Genomic DNA, 13,226 nt, shown 5'->3' on the forward strand with positions numbered 1-13,226 from the left:
TTTAGTGTTGTTCAGTTGCTCTATCAAAGTGTGTTCTAGTGAGCCGACATTTCCCCTTTGCCTCTCTCCAGGCACAGCACACACTCATCAGAGGAGGCTGGATTTAATGACCAGAGCTTACTGGAAAACCTCCAAAACAATCACGTAAGTAATGCCAGGGATCCCCGTCGCCTGCCTCCACTGACTGCTGCTGCTTAGGACAAATTAAAAGGGATTTTGAGTCCAACTCTCAGATGTTGTGTAATTTGTTCCTTGCCTTTTTGTGTAGGCTGTTTTGGCATGTATGTTGGTGTAATTTACTAAGGATTCCATATGGTTACGTGGTTGTTTTTTGCTCTTATACATAGTTTGTTTGGTTGCTTGAAATCCTTGTTGCTTATTCAATGTTGCATTGAATTTCAATTAGATGTTTTCGAGGTTTGGAAAGTGCTTGATTTGTGTAGAAAGTCCTTAAAAGTGCCAAATATTCAAACTGCAGAGTTTTGTTATAAAGCGCAGTCTAATGTTTGATTAATAGACTAATTTTGGAAAACATTATTTACAAACTAATCTTTTCTTGTTTTAAGTCAGTTAGAATTGCCAACATTTTTTTGTATTTGCTAAATGCCAGAAAACTTACAATGAACATTTTACAGAGATTATTTTTTGGGACTGACATATTGTGTTTGAGCATTTAATTTGAACAGGTATGTCATTTACATTAGCATGATTTTTTTGGGATCGTCTCAATGTAATGAGTCTTTATGAATTCTCAATGATTTATTGATTTGTATTGAAGTGAAGGTTGACTTTTATTTATTTTTTTCTTAAAGGTTTCTGAAATTGGGGTATTTTTTTTTGTCGATTAGTGTTTTGGGCTTGGTCAGATATTTAGGATGTGTTTGAGAGACACATTTCAAAAATAAAATGTTAAGATTTTAGTTTTCCTTATCCTTGCTCTAGATTGTAGAATACTGCCACAAGCATTTAATAATAGTAATAAAATATATCATATTATAGTAAACTAATACTGCCTGTTTTATGTCATTTGTATTATCTCCTTAGTGTGCTGCTGAAAACTTACCTTAGACATGCTGTGGGGAGAAATGTACAAACCCTGCTTACAGTTCTTTATATTTGGAACAAAACTATTTAATATTAGTATAGTTACACCTTTATTAGACTATATTTAAAGTTACTGTAAATATTAAACACCGCCCAGGAGATCAGCAAAAGCGAAATTTATCCTAAAATTCACCAGACACTCTAGATGTGAAATAAGGGAAGCCTTCATGACCATCTGCAGACGTACAGTAGGTTGGGTGAAGACTGTGGTTGTGTTGCTTGTGAGTCACTCAGCTGCAGAGCAGAGTTGAGGAGGCAGAATGTCAGATCTAATTATGTACAGTATCTCTGCTCAGGGAAAATGGTAATCCCACTGTGATGTTTGCTTTGTTATGACAGCAGAATCTGTTCACACATTGGGTTTGTCTAAGGTCTGCTCCGGCTCCGTGTTGATAGGCCCTCGCCCACTGCTAATTACCCACCGCTGTTTTAAAACCACAGTCTCTCTGCGGCTTCGGTATTAATTCTGCTCATGATTACTCTGTTGTGCTGAAGCAGGATTTCTTATTAGGTGATTAACTGTGAATGGTGTTTAACATCGTAGCACTTTTGTGGTCCATTATTTTCACACCTAATATTTGTTTATTTGTTAAATGCAATCCCAAAACTCACCAGTTGCTTTATTGGGTACACCTGTCCTACTGCCTGTGAGCACCAATGGCAAATGAGCCAATCAGATGGTAGCAGCTCAAGCATAAGATGTGGTGAAGTTGATGTTTTATGGTGCAAACTGAGCTTCAGAAAGGAAAAATGATCTCTCAGGTTTGCAGAGAGTGGTCCCAAATAGAAAAGAAGAGGTAGTTGTGTGAACAAAAGGGCCTTATAAGTGTTGGAATGTAATGGGAAGACTGGTTTCTGATGACAGAAGAGCAATAGTAGCTCAAATAATCACAGTCTGTAGCCATGGCATATAAAACACAATCTCTGATTGCACAAAATGTCAAAGTTTGAAGCAGATGGGCTACAGCAGCAGAAGAACATCTTTTGTATATATTTTTTTCCTAGTTTAATTCATTTCTAACTGGTGATTAAACTGAAAATTGTTGATTTCTGGGTGGGCCTTTAGTAAAGATAGCCGTTTCTGATTGGTCTTTACTCTAGTGATTCCTAGTCCTACTGACTTTTACATACATTTATAAGCCACAAAAAGGTAAATATATTTTTATTTTAAATATATTTTGACACTAAAGCTCATTTAGCACTGTACTAAAATATCACTGGCACTTGCATGGCAGTGCTGAATTCACTTCACGCCTAGAACTTTCACTCTGTAAACACTTATAGGCTGTGATGAGGATTGTTGCTGGGACATTGCTCACAGTTTTACATGTCTGGAGGCTGTTTGGAGTCATAACGTTAACACCATGGTGAGGAGGTCAGGAGAAGGGGAGAGTTAACAGTTCTGATAAAATGAAACGCCTTGTAGTGATGTTGATGTTGGACTTGCTGTCTGCCGAGTTTCACCATCTTGAGTGTTTATTCACTAGCTCTCCTCTTCACTTTCTCCTGACCCTTCAGCCTCTTTGCACATTGGTCAAGTCTGAAGTGATGAGTCTTTCACTACGGCCGTGGCACAGGTTACCCAGAATTCAGTTTGAGAAATGATCAAATCTATTGCATATATGTATTGGGATGGTTTTGTTACCATTTGTCCAAGCAGCATAACCAACAACCTTATGCAAATTCAGGTTTTTACAGTTAAATAATACAGATTCTTAAACAAAGACCTCATTTTTCCTTTTTTTTAAAAAATTATAACGGAGTTCCAGGATGGACTTTTACTCTCATCATCGTTGAGCTCTTAAACTAGTACACACAAATTCTCTCTCTCCTACACACACACACACAGACACATCCACATCCACATGTCCTTCAGAGGATACCTGTCAACCCAGACCAGATTAGCATGCTGCCAGGAGACAGGAGACCTCTCAGCGCCACCTGGACTGTAATAGACTCTGTGTATTTTCACTCACAAGTGGCCCTTTGATTTGCCCTTTTGTGTCCCTATCATTTATTTTCTCCCTTGCTCCTTTCATCATAGTTCTCAAGGCCAGCAGAACAAATCTACTAACAATGTCAAGTACGCAGCTTTGTGCTTAAGTAAGAGAGTGAAAGAAGCACTTTTTTAAGATAATCACTTCACAGATTCATACACTTTAAAAGCATAATTAAAGGTTAGTGATTAGTGCATGTTTAACAGCGGCTTTGTATTCCGTTACAGCAGCCTTATGAAAGCTGCATTCATTTCTCGTGGAGATGGTAAAGCAGCAGGGTGAGCTAATATTAGTCCATTGTTAGGAAATATATATATATATATATTTTGTTTTTGTTTTACCCCTGCTGTAATACGATGGCCTTCTGCGGCCCTGGAGGCTGCTAATATCCCTGGCTCAGTTGCAGTCACTGACTCCACACTGGTAGTCCTTTGGCGTTAGTTGGAGCCTCAGCAGATGCCTGTCTGAGTCCACCCCACGGCAGCTTAGTCATACTGGTCTTCTCATTAATGTAAATGCCCTGAGTATGTAGGTTGGGCTCTTTTTCTCCCCCTCATGAACTGAGACAAGTTTATATTGGTTGGAAAAGCATGACTAAATGTGTGTCAGTAGCTTGAATCCGGCAGGCGAGTTCTGTGAGCCTATTGGCTCCTTACCAGCTGTCATCTGTCCGATCAGATCTGACACTTCAGATCTTACACCACATATTTTTAAGATGGTAACACACACCTTAGGCTGGCCTTTCAAAGGATCAAGGGAAATGGTGACATTCTAGCACACTGGAGGATTTTTATTCATAATAGACTTGATGGCCAATGTATAAAAAAATGAAAGAGTGTAATATAAAAGAAATACTGGATAATTTTAGTGTTTTTGCTAACTGAAAACTGGTTCTAGGTTTGATTTAAGATGGATAGAGTTATTAGGATGAAAATATTTTTTGGGTTAAATCTGCAAAACAGAGAAAGGTGTTGCAATGTTTTGCAAAAGTATCCATACTTCAGCTTTGAAGTAACTGAAACGTTTTCAAATGATGTCACTGAACAATATGAAACACTTTGTTTTACTGGGCTTCTTATGACAGACCAACACAACATACTTCATGATTGTGAAGTGAAAAAATTATGAGTAAAGATCTAAAAATTTTGGCATTTATTTATAGCTGTTGACACTGGAAAGTTGTTTTTAGTATGCTTAATGCAAACACAAGGCACTTTAAATTGTATTTTTGAAATTTAGTTATTTTCCAGTTCAAATTTTAAGTAACATTTTTGTTTCTGTTTTTCTTTACCAGTGAAGCAGTTCTCTGACAGGGCATTGTTTAAATGTCAACTTGCAGTTCATCCTGATCTGCAGCAAATAATTGATAAAAACCCCTTTTCCATGTATTGCTCTTACTTGCTGCTTTTGCTGGATTTTACGGTTAAGAATCAGCTAGATGTCTAAAATGTCTCCTTCATGCCGATGTGTCTCTCAATCGGAGAAATCTCTCTGTGCCTCCGATTGAGAGACACGACTTCAAAACAAGGTCGTTTCTGTTAACATGTTTTATTTAAGAACATTAAAAGTCAAAGCGGTCTTTTCTTCTGTCTTTAGCCTACAGCTGCTGTTATTCTGGAGTTCATGACCATGATGGCCATCTGTCACACTGCAGTCCCTGAGCGCGCGGATGAAAAAATCATCTACCAAGCCGCTTCTCCAGGTATTACAGCTTCCTGTTCTCTTCTGGTATATTATCCCAGCATGTTGTGTATGCCAAATGCCTCTGTTCTGTTGTTAAATTGACTGATAAACTCAGGATTTATCTTTGTTGTAAACATTCAAGAATTTTTCCTACAACATTTTACAAGTTTATAATTATTTTAAAAAAAACGTGTCCACATTCAAAACACAGTTTAGGACACATTTTGTCTATTTATATATCCCAAACTGCTGCTGTACACATCCTCTGAAACTACATAACAAGCAATACTGAACCTGCTTTTAGGTGGTTTGAATAAAAATGTCCTTGAAGCGTTTCTCTGATGTTTAATTCTCCGTGTAGCGACCTGTGAGCCTGGGCAACGGGAACGCTCTGTTGCAGCCTTCTGGCCCCAGTATCCCATATGAACGTAGTAGTGCATTTATATAATCCTAAGAGCACAAGATCATGCTATAAAATGCAGTCTCCTGTTTACAAAAAGCATGGTGTATGTCACTTTTGATTTCTTTAGCCTTAGCATGATCCCTCAGTCTCACACATTCACAGTTCAGTGTAATGAATAGAGACAGCTGTCAGTCAGGAAAACAAGCCCTTCAGCGCTTCTTTTAACTCCACAGAACTGCCACCATGACGAACACTAGAGAAAGAGGAAAACCTTAAAGTATTTACAATAAAATAGACAAGCAAAACAAGGCTGGATCTGCATTACTTTGTCAGTGTAACAGTATTTTGTCTCTGCAGTTGGATGTAAATGAAATGAGTGGCTCGTAAAGACCTCTGCATGCTTAAACCTGCAAACTGAGATATGTTAAGTACAGTTGAAACTCGGCAACAAAAAATTCAAATCCCTTCAAATGTTTTTTTTACATTTTGGACCAACACACAAGTATAGCACAACTACAAATCTATCAACACAAGGATCTCCAGCTAAACTGGAGTATTGATCGAGGGGGGCTGAATATCAATACACAAAAATGGAGTTTAATTTGTAAAAAGCTTCCATTTCCCTCCCATTAGTCCCCAATTTTGCACCACTTTGTATTGTTCTGCCACATATAATCCATTAAAATACATTGATGTTTATGGATTTGTGTGACAAAACATGAACATCAAGTAGTAGCAATATTTGTTCAATATACTATTATAAATCTTTTTATATATTATGTATTTTTAGCACTTTTTGATATTTTGTGTGCTGTTTCTATTCTCCCCTTCTACTCTGTTTTTTGGTGAATATGGCAACGATGACTTCAGCTGGGATAGATCCACATTTTCCTGTCTTTCTGATTTATTAATGTGATGCTTCAAACTCTCTCTGTGACCTTTAAGCCCCCTGGGAGCCATTATCTATGTCAGATGTCAGCAGTAATTGCAGCAAGACATCCAACTGAGAAAATATAACATTGTTTTGTCTTAATTCATTACCCTTGGAATATAATAACCAGCAATGAATGCATTCTAAGTGTCTTTGCAACTGTGTTATCAATACGTTTATATGTTGTGCAGCGTTGGTACAAACGCTTCTATACTGGATTGTATTACGCTGCAGTTTCTTAAGCATTAATTACCTATTCCCTATATTAAGTTTCTGTCTTTATTGTTGTTTTTTTTCCGAGGGGAGAAGATTTATGTGCAAGCTGTTAGTTCTTTAGAATGTCAAGCTCAAATTCCAAGTTATCTAAGGGCAACGATATGTCAACAGGTCTGTTCATGGTACGTTTTTCTCTTCTTTATTTTCTTTTAAGATGAAGGCGCTCTGGTGAGAGCCGCTCAAAACCTCGGCTTTGTGTTTTCTGGACGAACCCCTGACAGCGTGATTGTGGAAGTGGTAAGTCGAGACTGAGCTGAGGAAAGTGAACCAGGCTGTTGTGTTGATAGATGTATGTAACACCGTTTTCATGATTCACTGTTGTGACAGTAAACATGAACACCACACTGTGGGACTTGGGAGCTAATCAACACAGTTTATGTTAAATGCTAAATAGGAAATGTGACACATATGGAGCATGTTTTTGTGGAAAGAAATGGTTTCTAAGTAGTTCGGCCAGTGGTGGTGTAATGAGACCCTTAATAAGCCCCTATAAACACTCACCCTGCTGATAAACACCCAACTGAAAAAAACAATAACTTTTGCTATTTAAAATATCATAAAGATTAAGGATATGTTCAATGCTAGTCTTGTGCTTTACAAAAATTATTTCATGGATGACTAGACCATATCTGTGCTTTTCATGTTTGTCTCTTAAGAGTTGCCCAAATGCCAAAAAAAACATTGGGGGGGAGGAAAGGAATGTTTCTATCAGTCTTGAAATGTTTCAAGAATATCTAGCAAGTGTAAAACCGTCCAGTTTGTTTTACTGTTATTAATACTGTGGATTTGGAGCTGTTGGCTTAAGTGGCAAACATGATAATTGCACTAACAGGCCCTGAGACTCAAAAGCCAGAACGGTTTCCTTTTCTTTAATCCTCTTGGGGCGTATATGTTTGTTCAATTTCCTCATCGTCATTAGAGCTTCTAAAGGTCTCAGGATATTTCACCTCGCAGTCTTCCCAATTAAAGAGGTTAATTGAATTTTACCTTGTTCTTCTGCCATCAGAAGGCAACTGATGAACAGTTTCAAACTGCAGTTACGGCTGATTTAAATGAAGAGAAAGGGTTGGCTTGTGCCATTTAACGAAAGCTCAGGCAGAAAACAAAGATGGAGGAGTCTCCACTGGATTGGTTTGCTAAACTCGCATTTCGCCTAAATCTTTTTCTTTTTTTCATTTTATTTTATTTTTTTAGCCTGGAAAAGAAGAAAAGTATGAACTGCTTCATGTGCTGGAGTTTACGAGGTATTTTCATTCTTTTAAATGCTACTGTTATTTCACACTGAGATTCTTCTTTCCCCCGTTTTCTTCACTTTCACCATCCTGTTTGGGCTTTTTGTTGTGTAGCACAAGGAAGAGGATGTCTGTCATTATGCGCACCCCATCTGGCAAGATTCGCCTCTACTGCAAAGGAGCTGTGAGTCTGTCTCTCTCCATGGCAACACATGACAGCCCAGCACCACCATCGCCACTCTCCCCGCTCTGCCTCTCCCTCACATTAGGAAGTCTTTCTTTGAGCAGCAGGATAAAGGCTGCCTCATGTTACACATGTGCAGTGTGACAGACAGAAATGTTGGGTTTTATCTGCAGTGGGACAAGTCGGCGGAACCTTCTAAATCTTTTGGTGCATTACACTGAGAATGAAATATTTGAATTTAGTTTTGATAACTGGAGCACATGATCAAGAAGATCACAAAAATCCATGCATATGATAAGAAATGGAAACGGATTCCATTTAACAGTACAAACGATTTCAGCCGGTTACTGTCTCTACCCTCTCTAACCAATGAGTTTTTATGTCCCTTCAGGACACTGTGATCTACGACCGCCTGGCCGACAGCTCAAGGTACAAAGAGATCACCTTAAAGCACCTGGAGCAGTTTGCCACTGAGGGTGAGTGGAGAAATACTGCCCCCTGTCTCAGCTAGCCTGTAATGCACAGAAGACGACACTTATGTCTTCCTGGCCACGATCAGATGTTTTATTCTATCAGCCCACTGAAGGTTTTTTTTTTTTCTCCGCAAGTGGTTTCACTCCCACTAATCTTTCTTTGGATAATTGATTTAGATGAGTATTAGGAGGAGTAACAACATAAAACTGTAAACTGGTTGGAAACTGCAGCAGAGGGAGTCCCTCATGTTCTATGTTCATACTGCCCCCTTGTGAAACAGCAGCAGAATTATGTCATTGGGAATATTTGACATAGGCTAAATATAGCATTCTGGCTGGACTGCGAATATCCCTGATCTGTCATTTAGAAAGAGCTTGAAATGGCTAAAAGCAAATGTCAGTTACATCTATTTGGGTTTGAATTAATCTAATTAGTAAATGGAGAGCATGTGTGTACAGTCTAATCTCTGTATACATCCGTCTCTTCTTATGAAGGTCCCAAAGGTCTGTTAGAGAACATTAGTGAACATGGAGATTCAAGAGACTCGACAGCATTTAGACACCAGTAAATGTCTTTACGTGTTTTCACTTTTCAGCAAGTTTCCATATTGTTCAAACAGAAAGTGGTGTTTTCTTTGCTATCTCCGTTCTACAGAAATGTACCTGTTTGTCTGAGGCCTGTAAGGAGTTGTTAAAAGGGGCATCTCAGTTATATAAAAAAATAATAAGATTAAAACAAAAAAGAGGTGATTTTTCTACAGCTCAACACAATTCTTGGCACTGTATGGGAGAGATTCAGTTGAAACTATTTTCATACACTTTATAAACAGACACAATGTATTTACTTTTCCCTCATGGTTTGAATTTAAATGGGTCTAACATTTTGCTGCTCCAAGTCTTTTATGTCTACCTAAATGGTTTATTTTTAGTAAATGCCAGAATGAAGGATTCTCAGGTTAATTAACAACCTGTGAGTGGAATGGCAGACTGAGTTGTTTTGTAAGGCATCACTTCAAACACTGCCATCTTTTGTGAAGTCATGAGAAAATGAAAATAAAACTAAATAAAAACACAAGGCATCTGGAAAAAATTAGAAGATCTCCATTGGTCCGATATAGAAACATGGAAAACACTGATATACACACAAATCCACAAATGGTACACTTCAGTAATGTGGATAAATATATTTTTTTATTGAGTAATTGTTTGTCTGGACAGTGCTTCTGACTGGATCTCCAGTTAAGAAGTTATGATGTTTGACGCTTGAAGTTGTGATTCTGCGTTCACTCCTCCAGGCCTGCGCACTCTGTGCTTTGCGGTGGCAGACATCAGCGAGTCGTCCTATCAGCACTGGCAGGAGCTGCACCTCCGAGCCTGCACCGCCATCCAGAACAGAGCCCTGAAGCTGGAGGAGAGCTACGAGCTCATAGAGAAGGTTTGTGATGAGAAACGCCCTGATTGTTTTTAAGTCATGATTTTCTGTTGATAATACCCATTCAATTAAATTTAATTTGAGTTTATCACATACTCAACTATGCTACAGCTATAGGCCTCCATATTTGTTGAGAGGACAGTGGTCAGTCATCTGTCAACATTTCGCCATGTTGGATGAACCGATGACGTCTCATTTTTGGCCACCAGAGTTTTATTTAAACATGTTAAGGAATAGGGAAGCAGGCCCACAGCGTCATCAATCAATCAATACAGTGAATATGAGGAGATTGTAAACGTGTTCATACTTTGTTTCACACCAAACACACCACAGATGATTGTCAGAGAGCTGTAATTTGGCTCATCTGACCAGAGCTCACGGATCCAGTTAAAGTTGATGTTTTGTCACCCTTCTCACTGATTGGGGTGGTGAGATAAACCTGGGACCTTCACCAGTCTTGTTTGTCTCAGATCCGGTTTTTATTTCCCTGAATGTAGAAATAGAAGAGGTGATGCAGAGATTATCTCCGATACTCTTGTCTTTTGTGTTTTCAATAAACCAGCTTAATGAAATTACTCTCCGTGTCACATTTTTACAGGATGGACAAAGAGAAACTGTCAATTATTTTGGCTCTTTGGAAGTCTTCATTTAAGGGGTAAAGCATCAATTGCAAAAAATGCGTTGCTACATTTATTTAATAGAAACTGTTGAAGATACCAATAATTGCAGCACTGGGATTAGTTTATAAAAATATTACTTGATGAAAAGAAAAAAAAAAATCCAAAGAATGTACTAGCTCAGGATAAAAGTTAAGTTTTTACATTTTTGTTTGTGTAAGAATATGCTTCTCCAGTAAAAGATACATTTTATCATAATGCATGTCACTCATTTCTACCTAAATAGGGAGATGATTATAAGTGTAACTAGGAAGGCAGGTGTAGCTTTACCTACAGAGATTCAGATGTTCTGAAATGTGTCCTTTTGGTTTGAATCTAAGCGTTTCTGCAGCAGGTAGTGTTGGTTTTCTATGCGGCTGGTGTGTGTGAAAGAACTTCTCAAACACAGGAAGCCGCAGTTGTAAATCAGCCTTTTGGCTCGTCTTCATGGCTGCTTGGGGCCGCCCGAAACAAATGGAGGCAATCAATCACGAGCCAAACATAAAAGCTTTCAAAAAGGAAAATGTAATGTGCGCTGCCTAATGAGCCGAGTGTGGCACTGCGGCTGCCCACGATTTGGGGTTCACTGCTGCTCTGGGCCACCCACACCTCAACTTTAAACAAATAAGCTCCACAAGGGGGCAGAATGGAGCCACAGTCAAATTTTATAGATCGCAAGAGTTCCACAGTTACTGTATAGACTTTTACAGAGATGTGCTTTAAAACGGTCAATTAGAATGTTATTAAAAAGTTATTTTATTTCAGTAAAAATTAAAAAAAATTACTTCACTGAAAAAAAGCTGAGCACATATAGATTTAATTCACACAGTGATTTTTTTTTAAAGTGTTCATTTCTCTTAATTATCATGTTTATGGCTGACGGCTAATGAAATTGCATTTTCTGTAAGTCTTTGTGGTGGTGACTTTTACTTGGTCTCACTCTGACTTCATCTGCAGCTCACGTCTTCTGAATCGCCCCCAAACTCTTCAGTGGTCTTTGCTGCACAATCCACTAACAGCGACACCTGGACTCGGCTAAACTGCACCTGACACTGAAGTCTGCTTTAGGCCTTGCAGATTGATTTATGTCAGAAAGCTTAAAGCCATTATTTTTGACCATTTTCTTACAGTTATGCTAAATAAAATGCCAGTTAAGTGGAGCTACTTTGTAGGAAGACTATCAGTAGACTGATCCAACAGGTAGGAGATCAGTTTGTTCATTTACAATCTGCAGTTCTTTTTTTATACAGAACAGAAGCAGATGAAGGCATCATCTTATTGCCTCAGTGCTTCACTACAAATGCGACTTTTTTACCAAAACAGCAGACTGCTTTTATCCGATTTATAAAGTATGTGCCTTAATTCCTCTTTTCCACAAGCTGAGGTAAAAAAGTAAATATTTCAGATATAAAAAGTTAATTATGACAGGGCACATAAGTATAAGGTTCTTCCGCAGGCTTCCTGTTCCCAGCAAACAAGCAGGCCAGAGCTCCATGCAAACTGGCATAGGGCTCAGGTCTCAATTTAAAGAGCTTCTCTGGTCTTTCCTCGCGTGCTGGCTTCTGTCTCCCCGCTGCCACTGGCTCTTGTCAAGTCCTTGGTCTTGTGATGAGCCCTTACAAGTCCATAAGCAACCCTAAAGAGCCCCAGTTTCCTGAGAAACTGACCAAAAGTGTTTATGGGCCTGCTTGTGTGTGCGTGGGCTGAAAACATGTGAAGAAATGTGCACTTAGGTAGAGGCGCTTAAAATCTGATCCAAAACCTCCTAAGAATCCCATGGTGGTTTTTCTGGGCGGTAAACAAAAGCAGTTGGTAGATTTCTTTTTGACCCAGGTTAGCACTTACTCACATATATTCTGACCTTCTCTGTGGTAGAACCTGCAGCTCCTGGGGGCCACAGCCATAGAAGACAAGCTCCAAGATAAAGTCCCTGAAACGATCGAGACGTTAATGAAGGCTGACATTAAGATCTGGATCCTGACGGGGGACAAACAGGAAACGGCCATCAACATCGGTGAGCAACAACGGCGAACTTATCAGTCTAGTTTCTAACCCAAGTATCTTGGTACACTTGAAATAATTTCACTTAGAACATAAGAAAAATGTCTTGATAAAAGTTAAATAATTTGCCTGTGGAACTAATACTTTTTCATCAATATTAAAGAATTATTTACTGAAAACAAGCTCCGATCATGCTGAAAAGTCACTTCTACTTGTTTGCCTTATTTCAAATGTACTAAGATATTTGCACTAGAAACAAGACCAAACGTACTTGGTAGGGCTTTGTGTTTCATGTGAATGCTGCTCTCTGTGTCCTGTCATGTAGTGTGGCGTGCCGTCTACCTCTAAAATCATCAGTGGTGTAGTTTGTAAACATGCTTTGCAGCAGAGTTTGTTTTAATTCTCCCTTTCACTGAAAACAACTACTTGTACGCAGAGGGAAGCCACTACTTAAGCTTCATACAAACTAAGCTCTGCTACCAGCTGCATAATGACTAACTGCTGCTTGAATTGTTAACACATGTACAGTAAAAGCCTCTACAGTGCCCTGCAAAAGAATCCATTCCTTTTGAATGTTTCTTAACTTGTTTTAATGTGTTTTATTGGGGCTTTAACAAGCGGACCAACACAATGTAGTGAATATTTGTGAAAGAACAAATCTGAAATGTGTGGCATAAATACGTGTTCACATTTAATTACAGCTTTTAAGTCTTTTTGTGTATTAGAGCAGCTTAACACATCTAGAGACTGAAATGTTGGCCTATTTTTTAATAAAGTTCCGTCAGGTTGGATGAAGAGTATCTGTGAAAACCAATTTTCAAGCCTTGATATAAACTTAATAGATTTATTCCTGG

At 38.6% G+C, this 13,226-nt stretch overlaps 1 protein-coding gene across 7 annotated transcripts in view; it reads left to right on the forward strand.

Moving 5' to 3' along the window:
- Window positions 1-13,226, forward strand: part of atp8a1 (ATPase phospholipid transporting 8A1) — a 101,034-nt gene that overhangs the window by 45,386 nt on the left and 42,422 nt on the right. For all 7 annotated transcript variants that reach the window (XR_014089294.1, XM_081611683.1, XM_008420551.3 and 4 more), the window contains 8 exons: window positions 72-144; window positions 4,698-4,803; window positions 6,549-6,631; window positions 7,589-7,638; window positions 7,741-7,810; window positions 8,202-8,286; window positions 9,579-9,718; window positions 12,247-12,385. Coding sequence is in view for 6 of the 7 variants with exons in the window: in XM_081611683.1 (XP_081467809.1) it covers window positions 72-144; window positions 4,698-4,803; window positions 6,549-6,631; window positions 7,589-7,638; window positions 7,741-7,810; window positions 8,202-8,286; window positions 9,579-9,718; window positions 12,247-12,385 (746 nt within the window). In the remaining variant the exon portion in view is untranslated. The remainder of the gene's footprint in view (window positions 1-71; window positions 145-4,697; window positions 4,804-6,548; window positions 6,632-7,588; window positions 7,639-7,740; window positions 7,811-8,201; window positions 8,287-9,578; window positions 9,719-12,246; window positions 12,386-13,226) is intronic.

The sequence above is a fragment of the Poecilia reticulata genome, chromosome 10 (genome assembly GCF_904066995.2).
Source record: "Poecilia reticulata chromosome 10, P_reticulata-male-v2, whole genome shotgun sequence".
Classification (NCBI taxonomy): domain Eukaryota; kingdom Metazoa; phylum Chordata; class Actinopteri; order Cyprinodontiformes; family Poeciliidae; genus Poecilia; species Poecilia reticulata.